This window comes from Acipenser ruthenus, chromosome 2 (genome assembly GCF_902713425.1).
Source record: "Acipenser ruthenus chromosome 2, fAciRut3.2 maternal haplotype, whole genome shotgun sequence".
Taxonomy (NCBI): domain Eukaryota; kingdom Metazoa; phylum Chordata; class Actinopteri; order Acipenseriformes; family Acipenseridae; genus Acipenser; species Acipenser ruthenus.
In genome coordinates this window covers 40,485,115-40,503,638 of record NC_081190.1, presented here as the reverse complement: position 1 = coordinate 40,503,638, position 18,524 = coordinate 40,485,115, and the positions used below count along the sequence as shown (strand labels likewise).

General features: G+C 40.5%; 1 protein-coding gene across 2 annotated transcripts in view; it reads right to left on the bottom strand.

The window, feature by feature from the left end:
• LOC117408789 (alpha-2,8-sialyltransferase 8E) overlaps window positions 1-18,524 on the bottom strand; it is a 42,405-nt gene that overhangs the window by 15,424 nt on the left and 8,457 nt on the right. The window contains exons 2-6 of one of the 2 annotated variants that reach the window (XM_034014095.3): window positions 17,621-17,728; window positions 9,450-9,542; window positions 7,698-7,784; window positions 6,838-6,982; window positions 1,380-1,492 (exon numbers count right to left, since the gene is read on the bottom strand). In XM_034014095.3, the coding sequence (XP_033869986.1) occupies window positions 1,380-1,492; window positions 6,838-6,982; window positions 7,698-7,784; window positions 9,450-9,542; window positions 17,621-17,728 (546 nt within the window). The remainder of the gene's footprint in view (window positions 1-1,379; window positions 1,493-6,837; window positions 6,983-7,697; window positions 7,785-9,449; window positions 9,543-17,620; window positions 17,729-18,524) is intronic. The other variant, XM_034014096.3, reaches the window with a different exon arrangement.

Here is an 18,524-nt window from a genome sequence, read left to right as displayed (position 1 = left end):
TGTTACTCTTCACCCCTCCATCTCCTTCTCTCAACACATCTCTTCCCTGACATGCACTTGCCGCTTCTTTCTTTGCAACATCAACCAAATTTAATGTGAATAAATGCAAAGTCTTGCACATTGAGTGCAAAAACATTAGAGGAAAGTACAATATGAACAGTAACGAAATCGAGGAAGCCATGTATGAGAAGGACTTGGGGGTATTAGTGGATGAAACTCTTAAGACAACTAGACAGGACGGAAATGGTATAAAAAGGCAAATAGAAGGTTAGGTTATATAGCCAAGACAGTGGAATTCAAATCTAGAGAAGTTCCAGGATTAAAAGCCATGTCATATGAAGATAGACTGAAAGAGCTGAATCTATATAGCCTAGAAAGAAGGACAGTCAGCGGCGACTTAATAGAGGTATTTAAAATTGTCAAGGGAGTTAAATGGGCACCCCTACACTAAAGCCCAGGGTTAACTGCTGAGAATTATTTTCCACAGGTCACATAGAACAGAACCAGAGGCAAAGGAGCTTTTTCACAGAAAGTGTGGTGAACCATTGGAACAGGCTGTCAGTCAGCGTTGTTGAAGCAGAGACTATCGGATCCTTCAAGAAAGGACTGGATGCTGTCATGAACAATATTGTATAACCCTCTCCGTGACCACAATAAGACCTTTCGCTAGCTGGCTGGAGGAAGGGCAGTCCGTCTAGCCAGGGATTCCCAGAGGTTTAATTTCCCCTAATAACCTGGTTAGGGTTTTTTTGTTTTTTCTTTCCTGAGTGCTAACGGACCACGCTGGCACCAAAGCGAGCGAGCATAGGTGGGCCGAATGGCCTTTTCTCGTTCTTGAATTTCATGTTCTTATGTTCTAAATCTGTCCTTTTCTCACTACTGTAAACTATACTGTACTTAAATATTTATTTTGCATCATAACCCTGTACTGACCTGTAACACCTGTAAGTCACCTTGGATAAAGGCGTCTGTCAAATAAATACATTGTTGCCATAACATCTTTTTCTTTCAAAACTGCATATTTGAGACCCATGTAGCAAATAGAAATGCAAAACAGATATGATTAATGGAATTATTCTGGCTGCTACAATTACTATAAAAAATAAATAAAACAATTACAATATTTGGTCACAACCACCAAGCACTCCTATGAGAATCAATGATTAGATCACCTTTAAATAGAATACATTTATGAAAAGCGTTAGACTCACTAATATTTAAGCTCTATTTAGTTCAGTCTGTTGCATCTCAGTGGTCAGTGAAACTGCATGTGGAAGACATAAAACACAATTAAATTAGGGCCTTTAATGAGACTTTAGGTTTACAGATGTCATCAGCTTTAAAAGCTATACCTGTGAGTATGCATGTAAAAGACTTACCTAAAAACAAAATCAGCTGAATCAATCGCCTTCCCACATTTGCTGTTCTTTAAGATTCCCCCATTGCCAATCACTGCACATTTCTTGAACTGGGACCGGGAGTATGGCATATCCTTAAGAAAGATGGATAAAATGCACATCTTAGTAAGGACAACCCTTTCACATAAACACTTTAACCTTTCAGCCCTCACTCTTATTCATGTTTTCCTCAGTCACAGTATATCATTGAGTGAGTTCTTGCATTAAATTCTGTTGTGTGACAATTCTTCTTCTGCCATATCAACAGGCCCAAGTTCCCACCTTTTAAACACCTTTTCAAACCAAATAACCCTAGACTGTAAACTTGAACAATTATGACCCACACCATTTTTTCAAACATTTTTATTATACTTGCATTCAAGATAGGTAATACAGTAAGGAAGCCCCATATGTAATACATTCTGAAAATAAGAAAAAGATCATCTTTGTTTTATTAGAATAAATAAGGTCTAAAATAAGTAATAAAGCAAATAAAAGTTAATGAAAAACATGTATATGCATCCCCGGTGGCTCATCCGGTAAAAGGAAAGCAGTTTGGAATGTAGTGAAGCCATGTATCAGGGTTTGATTCTTGCTCCTGCCAAGCTGCAGATTTTGTCTGGGCACCCACAGGGAGCACTGCATTGGTCTTGGTGGAGGAAATCAAAAGGGGCTAGCTCTCCTGCTGCCCGCACTTCAGCAACCACCTGTGGTCAGGTGCCCAAATGAGTCCAGATGGAGACTTCATTAGGTGGCTTAGTATGATTTGCTTCTGTTGAAAGTCACATTTTGCTAGGAACTGTGGGTTGAACCGCAATAAAACAGTACTTTATTTTTCAGTCAGTGATCATTTACACCAGACCAGTTCACATCGGTTCACGTGAACCGCTCAAAAAACAAATATCAATCCACACTTTCGACATTCAAGACTTCTTTATTTATTTGTTTTAAGTATTAAGCTGAATGTGATGCATTCCTAAAAACTGCATTACGCTGGTGATTTGTGATGCAATAAACTAAAACACTGTACATCAGTTTAATTCTAAATAGTAAAAAATAAAAAAACAGGAAGAGCTTTTACATTTTTTAAAACTATTTTCATATTTTAGTAACCACAAGTATTGCTTATTATACTTTTACTCTTTGGGCCTCATTTACTAAAGGGCACTAAATTTGGAGTTAGCGTAAAGTAGTGAGCCTAACGTGTGTGATAAATCTAAATTTAGTGCACCATTTACTAACAGAGAATGCATTAAATTACGTGCACAGTATTTGGCTAATTTACATACCATAGCACGCACAGTACATGTATGAGTGATCATTTAATGTGCACGATAATGTCAGAGACTTACCTGTCCAGGCGTATCTTTTGGTTAGCAGCTTACTGTGAAGGTGGAGGTGGCTTACATTGACCGAAACTGAGCGATCAACAGACACAGCACTCAGCAGGGGACAGGCAGAGGCAATGTCAAGTGAAACGGCACTGCTTACCTTTTAATTTTAACATGAATTCCTTGTTTGATGAAAAAAAATACCTTTTCCTTTCTCCTTTAATGCATATAAATTAAAAGTAATGTTGTGCAATGGCATATTTTTCTTTTTCTTCTGCTTCCTCAAGAAATATTAACTGATGAGATGTAGCCTCAATTCTCTTCCTTGTCAGCATTGCCACCCTGCACAGCAGGCTCCATGGATTGGGGTGACAGTGCTATGTGAGTACAATCAATAGCACACATCCTGTAAACCTGTCCTCTGTGTGGGAAATGTAATATAATTCTCTGTGAGCGTGTAGCAGGGCTTGTTTGTGTAAATCAGTTAAATCTGAATGACATAGTTTAAAATAAATAGTTAATATCTTACTCTAAAACAGGGGTGTCAAACATACGGCCCGCAGGGCAATTTTTGGCAGCCTGCCCATTACTTTATAAAATTGCATTTATGTACTGTATCGTTTTGGTGGGAGCAGCGGGCAGTCTTCCTCTGGCGGCCGAGGCAGGAGCAGCGGGTAGTATCCCCCTAACGGCGAAGGCAGGAGCAGCAGGTAGTCTCCCCCTGGCGGTGAAGGTGGAAGCAGCAGGTAGTCTCCCCCTGGCAATGAAGGTGGGAGCAGCAAGTAGTCTTGGGTAGACGTGGCCCTGATGGGACTGGAGATGATGGGGCCTCTCTCAGATCTGCACCCAGGTAGCGGATTACCATGTCTGAGATGCATGGGAGGGACGCTGGGTGATGTTGCTGTTCCCAGGCTTCCCTCATTGGCACTGGAGCTTGTGCTGACTTTTTCCCCCTCTTCCTGGGACGGCCACTCCTCCCCTTCTTGTTTTGGGCAGGTGGCTGGGATTGAGGTTTTTCCTGGAGGAACCAGTCCTCCACCGACTCCACCTCACCCTGACCGCATGCTTCCCAGAAGAGCGGGTTTTCGTATGGGCACCAATCCCTGACGTGCCCATACATTCTGCACACCTCACACCATGGAGCCCCCCCCCCCTCTTCAACCGCCACCACCTCTCCAGGTTGGTTTCTGCTTCCTCCTGAAAGGGGCACTGGCCGGTGTAGTGCACCACGGACCCTCCTTCATCCTCTTCATTCAAAAAACAAACAAACAAATTCCTCTTCAAAAAAACTGTGCACCCACAGTACTGTTCCTGGCCTGAGTCTGTGGAAGCGCTGTTTCCCACTTCTTTGACACCACATGTGACCCGGATGGCTTGACCAGGAAGGATAATGGACACAGACAGGACTGATGTATGAAAGCGCTGATACACGAGTTTAATTTACAAATAAAAGATTTAAACATAAAACAAAACACTGTAACAAACAAAACGGCACGATGGCCAAAGCAAATAGGCAAACAAATAATAACTAAACCAAGTATCGTGCTGGTGTTGAACCAGCACGTGCAGCAATTATATTTATTATTTTAACTCCTCTCTCTCTTACTCTCGTTATCCACTCCTGAACACTCGGTGATCACACTATTTATACACCTGTGTCTGGAGCCTTAATTATTCATTTAATCACTTATTCAATTGACGGCTCCAGCCACATTCCCACGTGTTTTTGAAGGGAGGATTCTAACTTCCTCCCTGTCACCCATTATTCCACACACACACATCCCTGTGCTCACATACCAACATACCTTTTTAATCTGCACGTGAAATGACTGTGCAATCCCTGTGCCTAAATACAAATTTAAATCTCCTGTGCTACATAACTAGGGCTTCTGATTTTCGGTTTTAATCAATAAAACCCAATAAAACACCCGCGATACAAAAAAAAAAATGAAATCGGTGGATTTCCGGAAAGCACCGGAAAAACTGTGGAAATGGTTAATCAATTCAAGTTGACTTTACCCTATTCCCATTAAAAAATAAAACCTACTACAAAAATAATAATAAATACAATTCCCAGTGCTGCTGGGCAATGTCCCGCCTTCCTGACTGCCTCCCAACTACTGAGTGACAGCACATTCCTACAATTCTATTGGAGACTCAGCTTGCAAGATTTAAAATGAGATTACAATCAGGACAAAGGCTTGTTAGCGAGATTTCAAGCTGTATTACAGTTAAGATACAGAGGATTTAAAACAGAATTGTGGCGAAATGTACAACAATGCCTATTCACAAAAACCCCAGAAGAATGTGCCCGTGACCATACGGATTTTGTTGTGGAAGACAACAAAGGAAAGAAGGTACAATTTAAGTGTGCAAGTACTGTCAAGTTACTACTATACATATTTTGACAGAAAAAAAAAACGCTCAAGCATTTTGAAAAGTAATCGAAAAACACTAATTTCATAAAGTATATCAAAAACGAAAGCCCCGAAAAAAATGATTTACATAAAACTCGAAAATAGCTAAAAATAAGCACTGATAAATACAATTAATAAAAACCAAAAAACAGAAGCCTTATACATAACTTATACTTTATCCACCACTACACACATACATATAAATATAAAAAACACACAGGGGCAGGGCACCCCACCACAGCATGTCTTTTGCATTTAATATGTGCAGTTTAATACATACAGCGGGGAGGGGCACACGGATTTTGTGTATCTGGAATTTAGTGAACCAGTCAAGTTACAAGGCTAGATCCTCCTTTGCATGACCAGAAAAGGAGGTTGGCCACCTGCTTCCTAATGATTAACTAACAGCTGAATAGCATTAGACTTCCTTAATAAGTGACACTCAATTATACTATAATTATAAGTACTAAAAAGATACATACATATACTAAAAAAAACATGGATAATAATAAACTTAAAATGCTTAGACAAAAAACTATTATCAACGAACACAAGGAGTCCTTGTTGGCAGCACAGATGCCGCAGCTTGGATAGCAACATATGTGTACATTAGCAAAGAAAAAAAGAAATAATTACAAATGAGTCAATCTGACATGGATTAGCTTTGATTAAATTAGAAGGAATTAGATTTCCTGCTGATTTTGAAGTTTATCAGAATGGACTCCATCCTTGATTAACCTCAGCAATCACCCATTCCTTTTTAATCTGCAATGTACTGCATAGTGGCATATAAAATAGGAGTGCATCACTAGTACACTGCTTAAATTCAGGCACATTACCTATCCAGTTAGGATTATTGCCTAATGTCATTTCATTCCATGGCACCTAAAAGCATGACATTATATAGTTTTATAAAATATATTGTGACCGAGCACTGTTGTTGAGTGGTGTGTGAGGTGACGTCACGGACCGGGAAGTAACAGAAACAATGAATGGATGGTGGTGAAGCTGAACGCTACGGCGCTCAGCGTATTTATTAAATGAATAAACAAAACAAAAGATTTAAACAAACAACAAAACATTACAAAACAAAAGGGCACGTTGGCCAAACAAATAGAAATAAACAAATAAGCGTGCTGGTTTTACCCCAGCACGATACTTAGCAGTTGTTTCTCTTATTCTCCTCGCTCTCTCCGCTCCCCGTACTCTCCTCTGTACACTCTCCCCGCAGCACGGACAGCTGCAGGTTCTTATATTCTGGCCGAGGGGTTAACTAGCTGTTAATTATCTTATTACTCCTCGGCCACAGTCTGCACGTATCACATCAAGTTTACACCAATCTCAGACACCCCCTTCCAGCCACCAGACCGCTTTGAGCCGCTAACAATAAGCTAACATTTTTTCCGTTTCTGATGTCAAAGTTTAGCATTTCCTTGTCATCAGAGCCTTGAGCAATGCAGCCTGAGAGCATCAGAGCATTGCCCCCCGCCCCCCCTTTCCTTCTCATCATCCGCTGTCATCATTGTAAGAAACCCCCCTCCTCTATTAGTAATGTATTACTTGAACGTTCGCTAACATGATTGCTTTGAGGGATTCTGACGTGAATATGGTCAGAACACATGAGAGAGGGTGCTGGGTGGGGGTGCTTGTGTATCACTTTGAATGCAGTTTCTGTCATGTGACTGCACTCACTTTGGGAAACATTTTGAAGATTGCAGGGCTGATGTGCAGGATCCCGCTGGTGTCCACCTCATATCGGAGCTTTGTTCCAAAGGGAGTGTTTCTCTGGGTGGTAAACATGAATGCCGGGGCATTGCAACATCGAGACAGAGAAGCTCTGAGGGAAACACACAATACAAACATGGTTCTACAAGATAAATGCATACCTTTTTGAGTTTACTAGTTTTTTTATGTTTATACATTATAGAGATACAACATATGTCATACTGAAGTTTTTAAAAAATGTTCAGTTTTATATGAAGAAAAGAAATCAAGTGGAAATGTAAATCCTAGAAGAAAACACACCTAAACTTGTATTAATGAAAAGTCATCATATTATATACAAATGTAATATTATTTCTGAGAAAGTATAATAATTCATGCAATAGAGGGTTAAATAATGAAAAAAAAAAACTACCAGTAAATGCATTTCAGTTAAACAGTGTAGAATGTTGCGATCATTTTGTTCACTTCCAACGCCTCATACCCCATGACACATACTGTATTGTATTAAAAGCTGGATAACATGATAATGCCATTTAAGCTACCTCTTGAACTATTTTATTTCAAAACTCTTTTTACTACATTATAAAATGATGTATAGAAGGGTAGTGTAATAACAGGGCAAGCTTGGCCCCTTTTGTTGAATGTAAAACTGGTAACTGTTTTAAATGAAGAATTAGGCGAATTAGTGTTACGATGAGGTAAATCACTGAATGCTATGTGGACCACATACATGTCCTGTAGCCATATCAGTTTACAGAACATATAGTATAAATCATAAAGGCACAATTCTAATAATTGGTGAAGGCAAGCCTTCTACTCTGACTTACTTGAAGGCATTGGCCTCTGCCTTATTCATCTGCCACTTACAGGCCTGCAGACTCTTCCATCTGTCAAATAGTTCAGAATTCTTCACCCTGATTAGCACAGAATGACAAAAACAAAGGTCAGATCTGATAACACTGCCTTCATCAAGCAGTGGCATGTTAGTCTAAGAAACTAAGTCAAGGAGACATAGCTAAGAAGTAGCGTAGTTGCAATGTTAACTCTTGTGCAGGTCTTACCTGAAGTGCTTATTTATCATTTTGAATGTCAGTGTTTTGGATGAGAGAGGAGTATTATAAATCAGAAAACTCTGTGAATTACTCCCGTTACATCCTTTCACAAAATACAAGATGGGATTGCTACCCGAACACCTATCTTGGTGATATTTGTTGTCACTTTAATGGTAAGTACACATTGAACTAAAGTGAGAACAATCTTACTAATTCACATGAAATAACTTTATGTACTTTTTCATAACATTTAGTTTATTTTAACTTACCTATTTAATACCCTATAGTGTGTTTTTTGTGATTATATTGTTGCTTCTTTATTATTTAATAGGCTTAAGCAAATGCCCTTCTTCAACCAGGCCATTTCTGAAGCAATAAAAAAACAAAATCTGCATTCTTATAAAAGCTGAACCTGTGAGTTGGGGAGGTTTTGAAATGACCACCAGGGGTGTGCAACTATGCATTTTACAATATCTTTCTTTCTTGATTATATTAATGATTCAATATCACAGTTTAAACTTCATAGTGTTGTACATGCATTCTTTTTCAATTATAAACTATTTTACTTTACCTGCAAATGTTTTAGTGCTGTGTTTTGCTGTTCACTCGTTTCCCCGTTACGGAGAGAAACACCTACTTGTTGGGTTACCTGAGCAAATCATTCGCGCAATTTCAACTTAAATCCCAAAAATAAAATTGCAGCCAACAAAGTGCTACTTAAAAATAACACCGACCTGTTCTTAAAATCATGTTTATGACAAACACTTGAAAATTATTTTAAAGGCCTCGCATTTTAAAGGCCTCTGGTCCTGACCACAGTCAAGAATAAAAGGACAAATATGGGCAAAATAAAAGAAACCTAAAAGATAATGTCTAGTCTACATGTATGCTTGTCAAAGAGATATCTATTATAATATTGTAGCACTAATATTAAAAATGAGAATACACATTTATAACAAAAGAAAAAACTGAAATGCTCTTGTTTCATTTCTTGCTGTCCGTGAATGACCAGGCTTCCTGTTAGGAAAGGGGCACAAGATGACAACCGAACACTCGTTTTAATCTTAATTTATTGTATACAATTACCTTTGCAGTGGGCATTTTATGAAAATTAAAAAATGTCGTTTTAATGGTGTCTAAAATACAAAAATGAAACATGTCTAAAACCGATAGTTCATTCATCACAGGTGACACTGCGGGACGTGACACCAGGGAGACTGTATCCTAGCAACTTGAGCAACTACTGGTGGAACTCTCCACCGTGCTACTACCTGACCGGAAAGAATGAAGATGCTAATTTTGGGAATGCAGTCAATGATCCAGAAAGATAGGAAATAGCATAATGTATATGGACGTGATACTATCTCCTTAAGTAAACACTCTTGGATTTGTTAAATAGCATAGATGTATGACACATATATAGGAATAGTATATAGGAACTATACACACCAAACTGCATGTCTCTATCTATTACAGGGTATGCCTACTATCAACATTACTCTGGGACCTTATTGAAGCAGAACTTACATTGAGAGGACCTTCACGTCCATGATTTCCTGCCTTAGCTCCTTGCATGTTGTGGAGTTATACTCATAGGGACCGTCATAAAATTCGAAGTACCTGCAAAACAGAAAGAGATTACATAACATTGTGAATTTCAACCTACACCATTAGTGTACTGTAGTAACAAGCATCCTAAACCAATGCAAATGCATCCAGAGCATGTTTTTACATTTAAATTGAAAGAATGCTTGACAAGTGTAGGTGTGTGCTTTAGATGCCTTGCTGGATACCAAATGAATATTCAGTACTCATATATGCAGTCCATGGTTGGAGGGTAAGATAAAACATTTGGATAAAGGGGAGTTAATCACACGAAAATATTGAGGGGGGACTCTACCACTTCAGATAAGACAGTAACATTTTCTGTAGTGAAATGTTAGGATTACATAGTGGAATTATATGACTTTCAATAATAAGACCACTACATTTCAGCATCCACAGTTACTGTGACAGCAACATAGCACAATGATCACATACAAAGTACAGTAGCCCACATACACAACATGCATTTTAATACACAGATATGTTCTGACACAAATAATGGTAAGCTAAATACAAAGAATTCTAAATCCAATTTACGTAGGCAGAAAAGTCCTTGAGCTGTGGTGGAAAAACAAATTCAGTTTAATGACCATATTGCACACATTGCATTTACATTTATACAGTGGTAGCTCTGGGCAGCTGCTAGCATACTTCACTGAAATGCATATTCTCCCTGTCTTGTAAGATGCTGCTTCTTGTAACTTGAGCTCAGCAATGAAAAAGTTCATTCGCTTCATGGATTATCTTTAGATTTGTATCCTTTTAGCAACTGTTTTCTATGATGGCTATAATACATTGCATAGTTTATTTTCTTTGGCCTGTAGAAGTTACAAAACCACCTGACTAAATGCCGTATTTCAATTATCTAAATGATTGTGTATCAAATTAATGCAGTGTCAATATCCAATACCACCTCAAGGTCATGTCATTGTCAACACCACCCACTGATGTTTCTTATCACCACCACAGAAGTGTTATCATCAACTTTCTGACTCGAGGCCTATATATTACACTTTAAAAAATAACATACATCTATCTTTCATGGTAGACTGCGGAACAAATGAATAGTTTCCATGGCAAACCTATGGCAACCTACCAAAAGACAACCCCCACTTCTGTTCTATAGGCCATTAGTTAAAGGATTAAATAGACAAAGCTATTCAGCTCTGATGGCACACACTATAAAAACAACAGCAGTAGTAGCTATTTTCATAGTTTCTACCATCATCACAGATTAATATGCTTCCTGTTATTCAACACTACTGATTATAAATAACTCTGCACTGCTGCACTGGTCAAACATATAACATTTCAAGAGCATCTAAGGGTGTGCTACTGCCTTCTTGCCAACACAAGCTTTACTAACTGTAGACACCAGTAACTGACAGCCACTAAAGTTCATTTTGATTAATGACTTCCTTAGTTAAAAGATACCAAGTATATGTCACATATCTGAGTAGTATTTTTATATAAATACATTTCGGTCATGGAACACCATACTGTGATGGTGATAATAAACACCATTGAGTGGTGTGAATAATATAGCCGGACACTGATATTGGTTATCGAGACTGCAGTATACAGTTTGTCTTTATTTATTCAAAATACAATTAGACTGCAGTTATGCCATGTTTCTATCTGTACCATGAACCCATTCAGTCTCATCTCATTCAAATATACAAACTGGGGCTGGCGCCAGTTGCATCTGCAGTCTGCAATCCAATCCACAACGGGACTGTACAGAAAGGTCAAAGGTAGCCTCCAAGGTTTTTGTAAATTTCTAATTTATAAATTAATTAACCTAACTCTCACATTTCTCTTATTATATAATTAATTCACACCTGGCCTATATGTTTTTGTTGGGGTTTTTTTTAGTCTCTTGCATTCTCCAAATTAGACACTCATTTGATATCTTCCTCCATCAGTGTGAGAGATTCATATTTTTTTCTGCTATGAGAAATTTAAAACCTACCTCTTGCGTCCAGTGCTTTGGATGCTCATTAGGTAACTTCCACAAATGTGGAGAGTACAGTCAAAAACAACATATTTTCAGTCAATGTTCACAATAACAGATCTATTGATATGGTGGTTTGTATTTCACTTAGGCTGATGAAGCCCAATTGTCTGTTTTCCATGAAGGCAATACTGTAGTTTAGCAATATATATATACAGTATATATAATTGCAATTAATCTCTAACTATCATTTCTAACTAACAATTTTCTATCTTTGCATTGGTGGCGCAGTTGCAGGGAGCTGGAGGTCCTCTTTTGGGGACAAGTGAAGCTCAATTCCCAACCTTAGAGGCTGACAATGTCGTCTTGCCCTCCAAGAGGAAGGTTCCCGATGGTCAGAGGGGACCCCCGGCCAAAAAACTTTAACTACATTTTGTTTTCCATTCTCCTACTTAAATCTATTAATTTGTGCCTCTGCCAGTCTCCCCCTTTATGTATTTATTTATTTATTTATTTATTTATTCTCTTCTCCAGCGCTTTTGTTTTCCCTGCATAGATCATGAGATGCTCCATGCGCCCCCAGAGCATCAGCCAAGTCTGACCTCCCTCAATTAGATATCTCAGTAAGCCAGGGAGACCTTAGTTCGTCCTCTATCCTTTCTTAGTTTCCCCTTGAGGGAAGTCCTTGCTTCCCGACCTTGGAGGTCGATTGGTTCAGTCTCACCTCAACGAGGGTGGGTCTCTGAGTATTGAATGGGAAACCCCTATTCTGTTGCTAGTCACAAGCACTTAGTCTTTATTCTAGTAGTCCCTTTATGCAGGCCTGGCTCCTGCCTCATGAAATCTGGTTAATATCTTCTGAACATTGCATTGAAGTATTTTTGTGTGCCCTCTCAAGCAAGTTTTTTTTTGTTTTTGTCTGGCTCAGCAAAAGACCAAACTAATAATGGTTGAAAGCATCATTAATTTGCAAACAAGTGTACGTGATAACACATTCACATGGCAATAATATCAAAACACACTATATTTAATAAGTTTAATAAGAAATTTGCAACTGTACACAGGCAGAGTTGTTGCCTTCCATAAAAACAGAAATATTAATGGCACCTATCAAGCCTATTTTTATTTGAATACACAGTTAAAGTGAAAAGATCCTTACTAAACCAGCTTTGAACTGTAAGAAATGGCAAGACACCAAACATCTTTATAAAATAGCATAAGCAGACAAATAAAAACACAATAATGCACATAAAAACTTTGCAACGCTGACATTTTCACAACTAGAAAAACAGTTTATTTTAGGCAGGATATTTTAGGCAGGATGTACATACCCCCTGCACACAAAAAGGTTACTGTGAGGAAGATCTTTTCTTTTTCTTTGTATAAAGCTGTACTGGAGATATCTAAGCACTAATTTTCCCTAAATTACGACCTGTATTTGGTGTTGCACACGGTGTATGGATCAGCACACAAAGACAGCTTCTGAGAGCTTTAGCAGCTGTTATGAATAGAGACAGGGCAGTGGGCTCTTTCTCTTGTAGATATTCCACAGCTGAAAGGATGCCATTGTGGAGGCCTGTGGCAATGTGCCCCACCCCTGTGTGCATGTGTGGGTTATATGTTGTATGTCGCATGTGTAAATGTTGGTGTATAGTCATTGGTACACGGGATATAAACGGGTCTGTGTTTCACGTGTATTTAAAAAATGTAGATTTGTATTTAGGCACGAGGATGGCACAAATCACTTCACGTGCATTTAAAGTATGTAATATGTGAGCACGGGGTTGCACGTAATTCATTCACGTGCTGGGATTCAAGTGAATAATTAATTAGTAATTGAATCCCAGCACAACAGTATATATAGATACATTTTCATTCACTCGGGGTTGGGTGTTCGAGAGTGGAGAGAGAGAGAGAGAGAGAGGAGAGAGGAGTTAAAATAAATAAGAACGTAAATATAAGTGTTGTACTCACTGTGTTTGTTTGTCTCTCCGTGCACCGTTTGTTAAGTGTTAGTGCGTTTTTGTTTGTCTGTTTTATTTTGGCGTAAAGTGTCTGTTTAACCCTTTTACTTTGTTAATAAACGCTGAGTGCTACCATTTGCACTCAGCTTCTCATCACCACCGTCTGTCTGTGTATTCCTTTCTGGTCTGACGCCACCCACTCCGGCCGTCTTTGTGACACGTGGTGTCAGAAGAGAGATAACAGCGCCTCCAAGCGTCAGACCAGGAGGGGGGTTTTTGGGGAAAAAAAAGGCAATGGCAGAGGACGCCATCAAGCTACGGGACTGGATCCTGTAAAATGCTGGGCTTGAGGCCCAGTCTATGCCAGTAGCCATCCGGATCCTGTGGTTGATGGACAGGGAGCGATGGGAGGCCTATGAGAGGGAACACACCCCAAATACCTGGAGGCAGCTATAACCACAACAGCAGCCCAGGTAGCAGGTCCACCAGCAGTGGAGTACCTGTTGTCCCCATCACCACCAGCAGAGGAAGAATGCCTGCTGTCCCCGTCTCCACCAGCAGAGGAAGAATGCCTGCTGGTTTTGCCTCCACAGCCCAAGTGGGAGGAGCCTGAGCGTCCACAGCCCAAGCGGGAGGAGCCAGAGCATCCACAGCCCAAGCGGGAGGAGCCTGAGTGTCCACAGCCCAAGCGGGAGGAGCCCGAACGTCCTACGCCTGAGTGGGAGGAGCCCGAACGTCCTACGCCTGAGTGGGAGGAGCCCGAATGTCCTACGCCTGAGTGGGGGGAGTCCGAACGTCCACAGCCCAAGAGGGGGGAGTCGGTGCGTCCACAGCCCAAGAGGGGGGAGTTGGTGCGTCCGCAGCCCAAAAGGGAGGAGTCGGTGCGTCCGCAGCCCAAAAGGGAAGAGTCGGTGCGTCCGCAGCCCAAAAGGGAGGAGTCGGTGCGTCCGCAGCCCAAAAGGGAGGAGTCGGTGCGTCCACAGCCCAAAGAGAGGGAAGTCGGGGCTTCCACAGCCCTAGGACCCAAGCTGCCAGCAGAGGGAGAATGCCTGCTGGTTCCACCTCCACCAGCAGAGGAAGAATGCCTGCTGTCCCCATGTCCACCAGCAGAGAAAGAATGCCTGCTGTCCCCATCTCCACCAGCAGAGGGAAAATGCCTGCTGTCCCCATCTCCACCAGCAGAGGAAGAATGCCTGCTGGTTTCCCCTTCAGAGGCAGAGCCGCACCAGTCCCCTGCAAGAGAGGCAGAGCAGCACCAGTCCCCTGCAAAAGGGGGAGACTACACGCTGCTCCCACCTCCGTCGCCAGGAGACTACACGCTGCTCCCACCTTCGTCGCCAGGAGACTACACGCTGCTCCCACCTTCACCGGCAGGAGCAGAGCAGCCGGAGCTGCCTCTGCCTCTGCCACCTTCACCAGCAGGAGCAGAGCAGCAGGAGCTGCCTCTACCTCCGCCACCTCCACCGCCAGGAGCAGAGCAGCAGGAACTGCCTCTGCCTCCATCACCATCATGGGGATAGGAGCAGGATCTGCCTCACCCTTCACCAGAAGGACCAGGACTAGATGCTGGCGGTCCTCAGCAGCCCTTGCATAGGCTGCTGAGGGAAGCACGGGGAAGAACCGCCCGGCCGCAGAGGCCGAGAAGAGGGCCAACACCCGCACCCCAGCTTGTCCTGACTCCCTGCCTCGCTTCGCCCAAGGATGCCTGCCACGCTTTGCCCAAGGATGCCTGTCTGGCATCGCCTGGGGCTGCCTGTCGCGCCGCATCGCCTGGGGCTGCCTGTCGCTCCGCATCGCCTGGGGCTGCCTGTCGCTCCGCATCGCCTGGGGCTGCCTGTTGCTCCGCATCGCAGCAGGAAGTACTGTGGCTGGAACCCCACCAAGGGGAGCTGCCGGCCACGAAGAAGGTGGGGGAGGTCAGGAGACCTGCTCCCACTGCAGCAGTTTTGCTGCCGGAGATCGTGGGGGAGGTCCGGAGACCTGCTCCCACTGCAGCAGTTTCGCTGCCGGAGATCGTGGGAGAGGTCCGGAGACCTGCTCCCACTGCAGCTTCTTCGCTGCCGGAAGTACTGTGGTCGGAGCCCCACCAAGGGGAGCTACCGGCTACAAAGAAGGGGGGAGAGGTCAGGAGACCAGCATCCCCCGCAGCAATTTCGCTGCAGGAGTGGACCAGCATGCTGTCAGCAGTGCCACTACCGGCAGGGGTGCTGACAGCATTGCCAGCCATGGGCCCACTGAAGCCTCCCTTCCCAGCCCGAGACTTTTTAGAGAATAATTAATTAGTAATTGAATCCCAGCACAACAGTATATATAGACACATTTTCATTCACTCTGGGTTGGGTGTTCGAGAGTGGAGAACGGGAGAGAGAGAGAGAGGAATTAAAATAAATAAGAACGTAAATATAAGTGTTGTACTCACCGTGTTTGTTTGTCTCTCTGTGCACCGTTTGTTAAGTGTTAGTGCGGTTTTTTTTGTCTGTTTTATTTTGGCGTAAAGTGCCATGTCCTGTTTTCTGTTCTGTCTGTTTAACCCTTTTACTTTGTTAATAAACGCTGAGTGCTACCATTTGCACTCAGCTTCTCATCACCACTGTCTGTCTGTGTATTCCTTTCTGGTCTGACGCCACCCACTCCAGCTGTCTTTGTGACCCAACTCACAAAACTTGGATTACTGGAGATGTATTGAAGTATTTCTTTGACCTGCACATCATAGCAAAGCTATTAAACATAATCACTCTACAATTAACTTGCCTACGCTATGAGCCACAATGACCAGTCCACTGGTTAAGGTGGAAGACAACATAAACTTTCCCTAAAACAGGATAAACCACAGACAGCACACTTTGTTTTAAATGATTTATAATGTGATATTAACAATTCAGTGTAATGTGTAAAGCTAAGGAGTTCATTGAATTTTTCGTATTGTAACTGAATGTGTAATTGTGTGCTGCTGCTGGCTTCTAGGGTCCCCATTTTGAATGAGATGTAGATCTCAATGTGTTGTCCTTCTGTGTAATAAAATATTTGAATTGAACAAACCAAGTGAGTGAAGGTGATGTAAAGGATGGACTTATATGTCAAGGCAGGCACAAATATGTTGATGTTCTATTTTTTTGATATGGTCAAATGCAGATTATTAAGTTACAGTCCAGTCTTAAGTACCCTTTAATTACTTACACACTTGTATTATTTACATAATAGTATACACATTATTAATGCATATGTTACAAAACAATGTCAATTCACTAATTCCAAAAAACAAAACAAAAAAAAGAAATCCATTATAAAATTTCAAACTTCTAAGCTTTCTGAACTAAGATTTGTTGCTGCTTGTGTCAGTTTAGTGATATGCACTATGGAAATATCTATCCGTATTCCTGAATATAACAATAACAAGTTTTGTTTGAATATTTAAATTTAGAAAAAGTAGAGAACTGTTTTAAGGGTTGATTTTATCAACATTTGCCTTGTTGGGATAAGCCACAGCAGGATTATAGTGCAGCATTTTACAGAAGTGTCAAATCTCCTTGGGTTATATCAATCTGAGGGGATTCCCGAGTGCTGTAAAATCCAGGGGTGGTATATCCCAGTGGGGTATACATTGAGCAAATCAACTCCTTCAACCAACTTCAATTTGACTTAAAAATATTGTAACAAGTGGCAACTATAAGCTAAGGGATAGTAACACTTTATTTTTAACCATCGGTTATAAATCACAATCACACATCTATTAATGGGTTACACGCAATTATTAATAAGAGATTATCACAGTGCAATGTTATTGACCTAAGGCATTAAAAAAAAAGCATGGGCCAGTTTCACAAAACACTTCTAGTTAACAGTCTGCTCTTCTATAGAAGAAAGGAAAATGTTTATCATTCAATCATTTAGACTAGCTGAACTGATTTGTAAACTGTTATGTCTGAAATATTGTTTTGTAATACAAGCAGAAACAAGATAGCTGGTTCGCAGGCAGCATGCTAGTGATAAAACTAGCCTACATTGTATGTTAATAAACTGTTATCAATTGCTAATATTTGTCAAATGCCTATGATAATATGTGTATAGATAGCTTATTAATGGATGCTAAAGAAAGTCCACTGATTTATCTCCCTTCCTCTCTCTCTGCCTCTTCCTCTTTCTCTTCCACATTGTCATTCAGTTTGAAAATGTACCTGCTGTCCCCATCACTGGCAGGCTTCAGTACTCCATCATCCGTGAAATTAAAGGTCCCGGTCCAATTCTCGGTTTCGTCTCCACTCTGCCAGCTAAACTGTAGCCCACTAATGAGAAAATGAGTCAGTTGGTATTTCATTAATTTACCTTTAATGCCCTTTAAGAGAAAGAGAACTACACACATACAGTGCGACTCAGTGTCTTTCAAATTTGCTATTTTTTCTTGCTTTCTTTGTTGAATCTTAAAAAGATTATTTGGTACAATGTTAAAGACATTGTGTAACCCAAACTAAATGTAAAAAAATACACTGTAACCCCTTTGGCATTTGTAACTTGAATTACTATGAAACTTAAAAACATTTATTATTTATTTTTGTAAATGTTTAATAATGCAACAATATCTTGTACTGTTTTTCTTAAATAGCAATGGGTGTGGAAATTCCATGGTGGGGTTTAGTGTTGTTTTCCATTTTATTAGCATATTATTATTATTATTATTATTATTATTATTATGTGATAATGATAACTGTTATATACTTATATTCTTAAGTAGCAAAATAATAATAATAATAATAATAATAATAATAATAATATTTACTTTCTCCTTACTTCTGCAGTCAGGAAATTAAAGAAAAGGAGGCTAAAAAGTTGTAAACATTAATGCTTCAAAACAAGCACCTGGGGTGTGAAACTGGAAAAAAATGGAAAACTTCAATAAATAAATAAATAAATAAAATGAGACAACCGTGGCCAATAGTACAATAAATCCACACACATTGTTTTTTAATACAGAATATATTTATAAGTATGTTGGCAATATATCTATATAAATGTAACCTGTACAATTTACACTGTTTTTAACCATGTGCTGCAAAGGAAAACTCCTAAATATTTGTCAGTCAT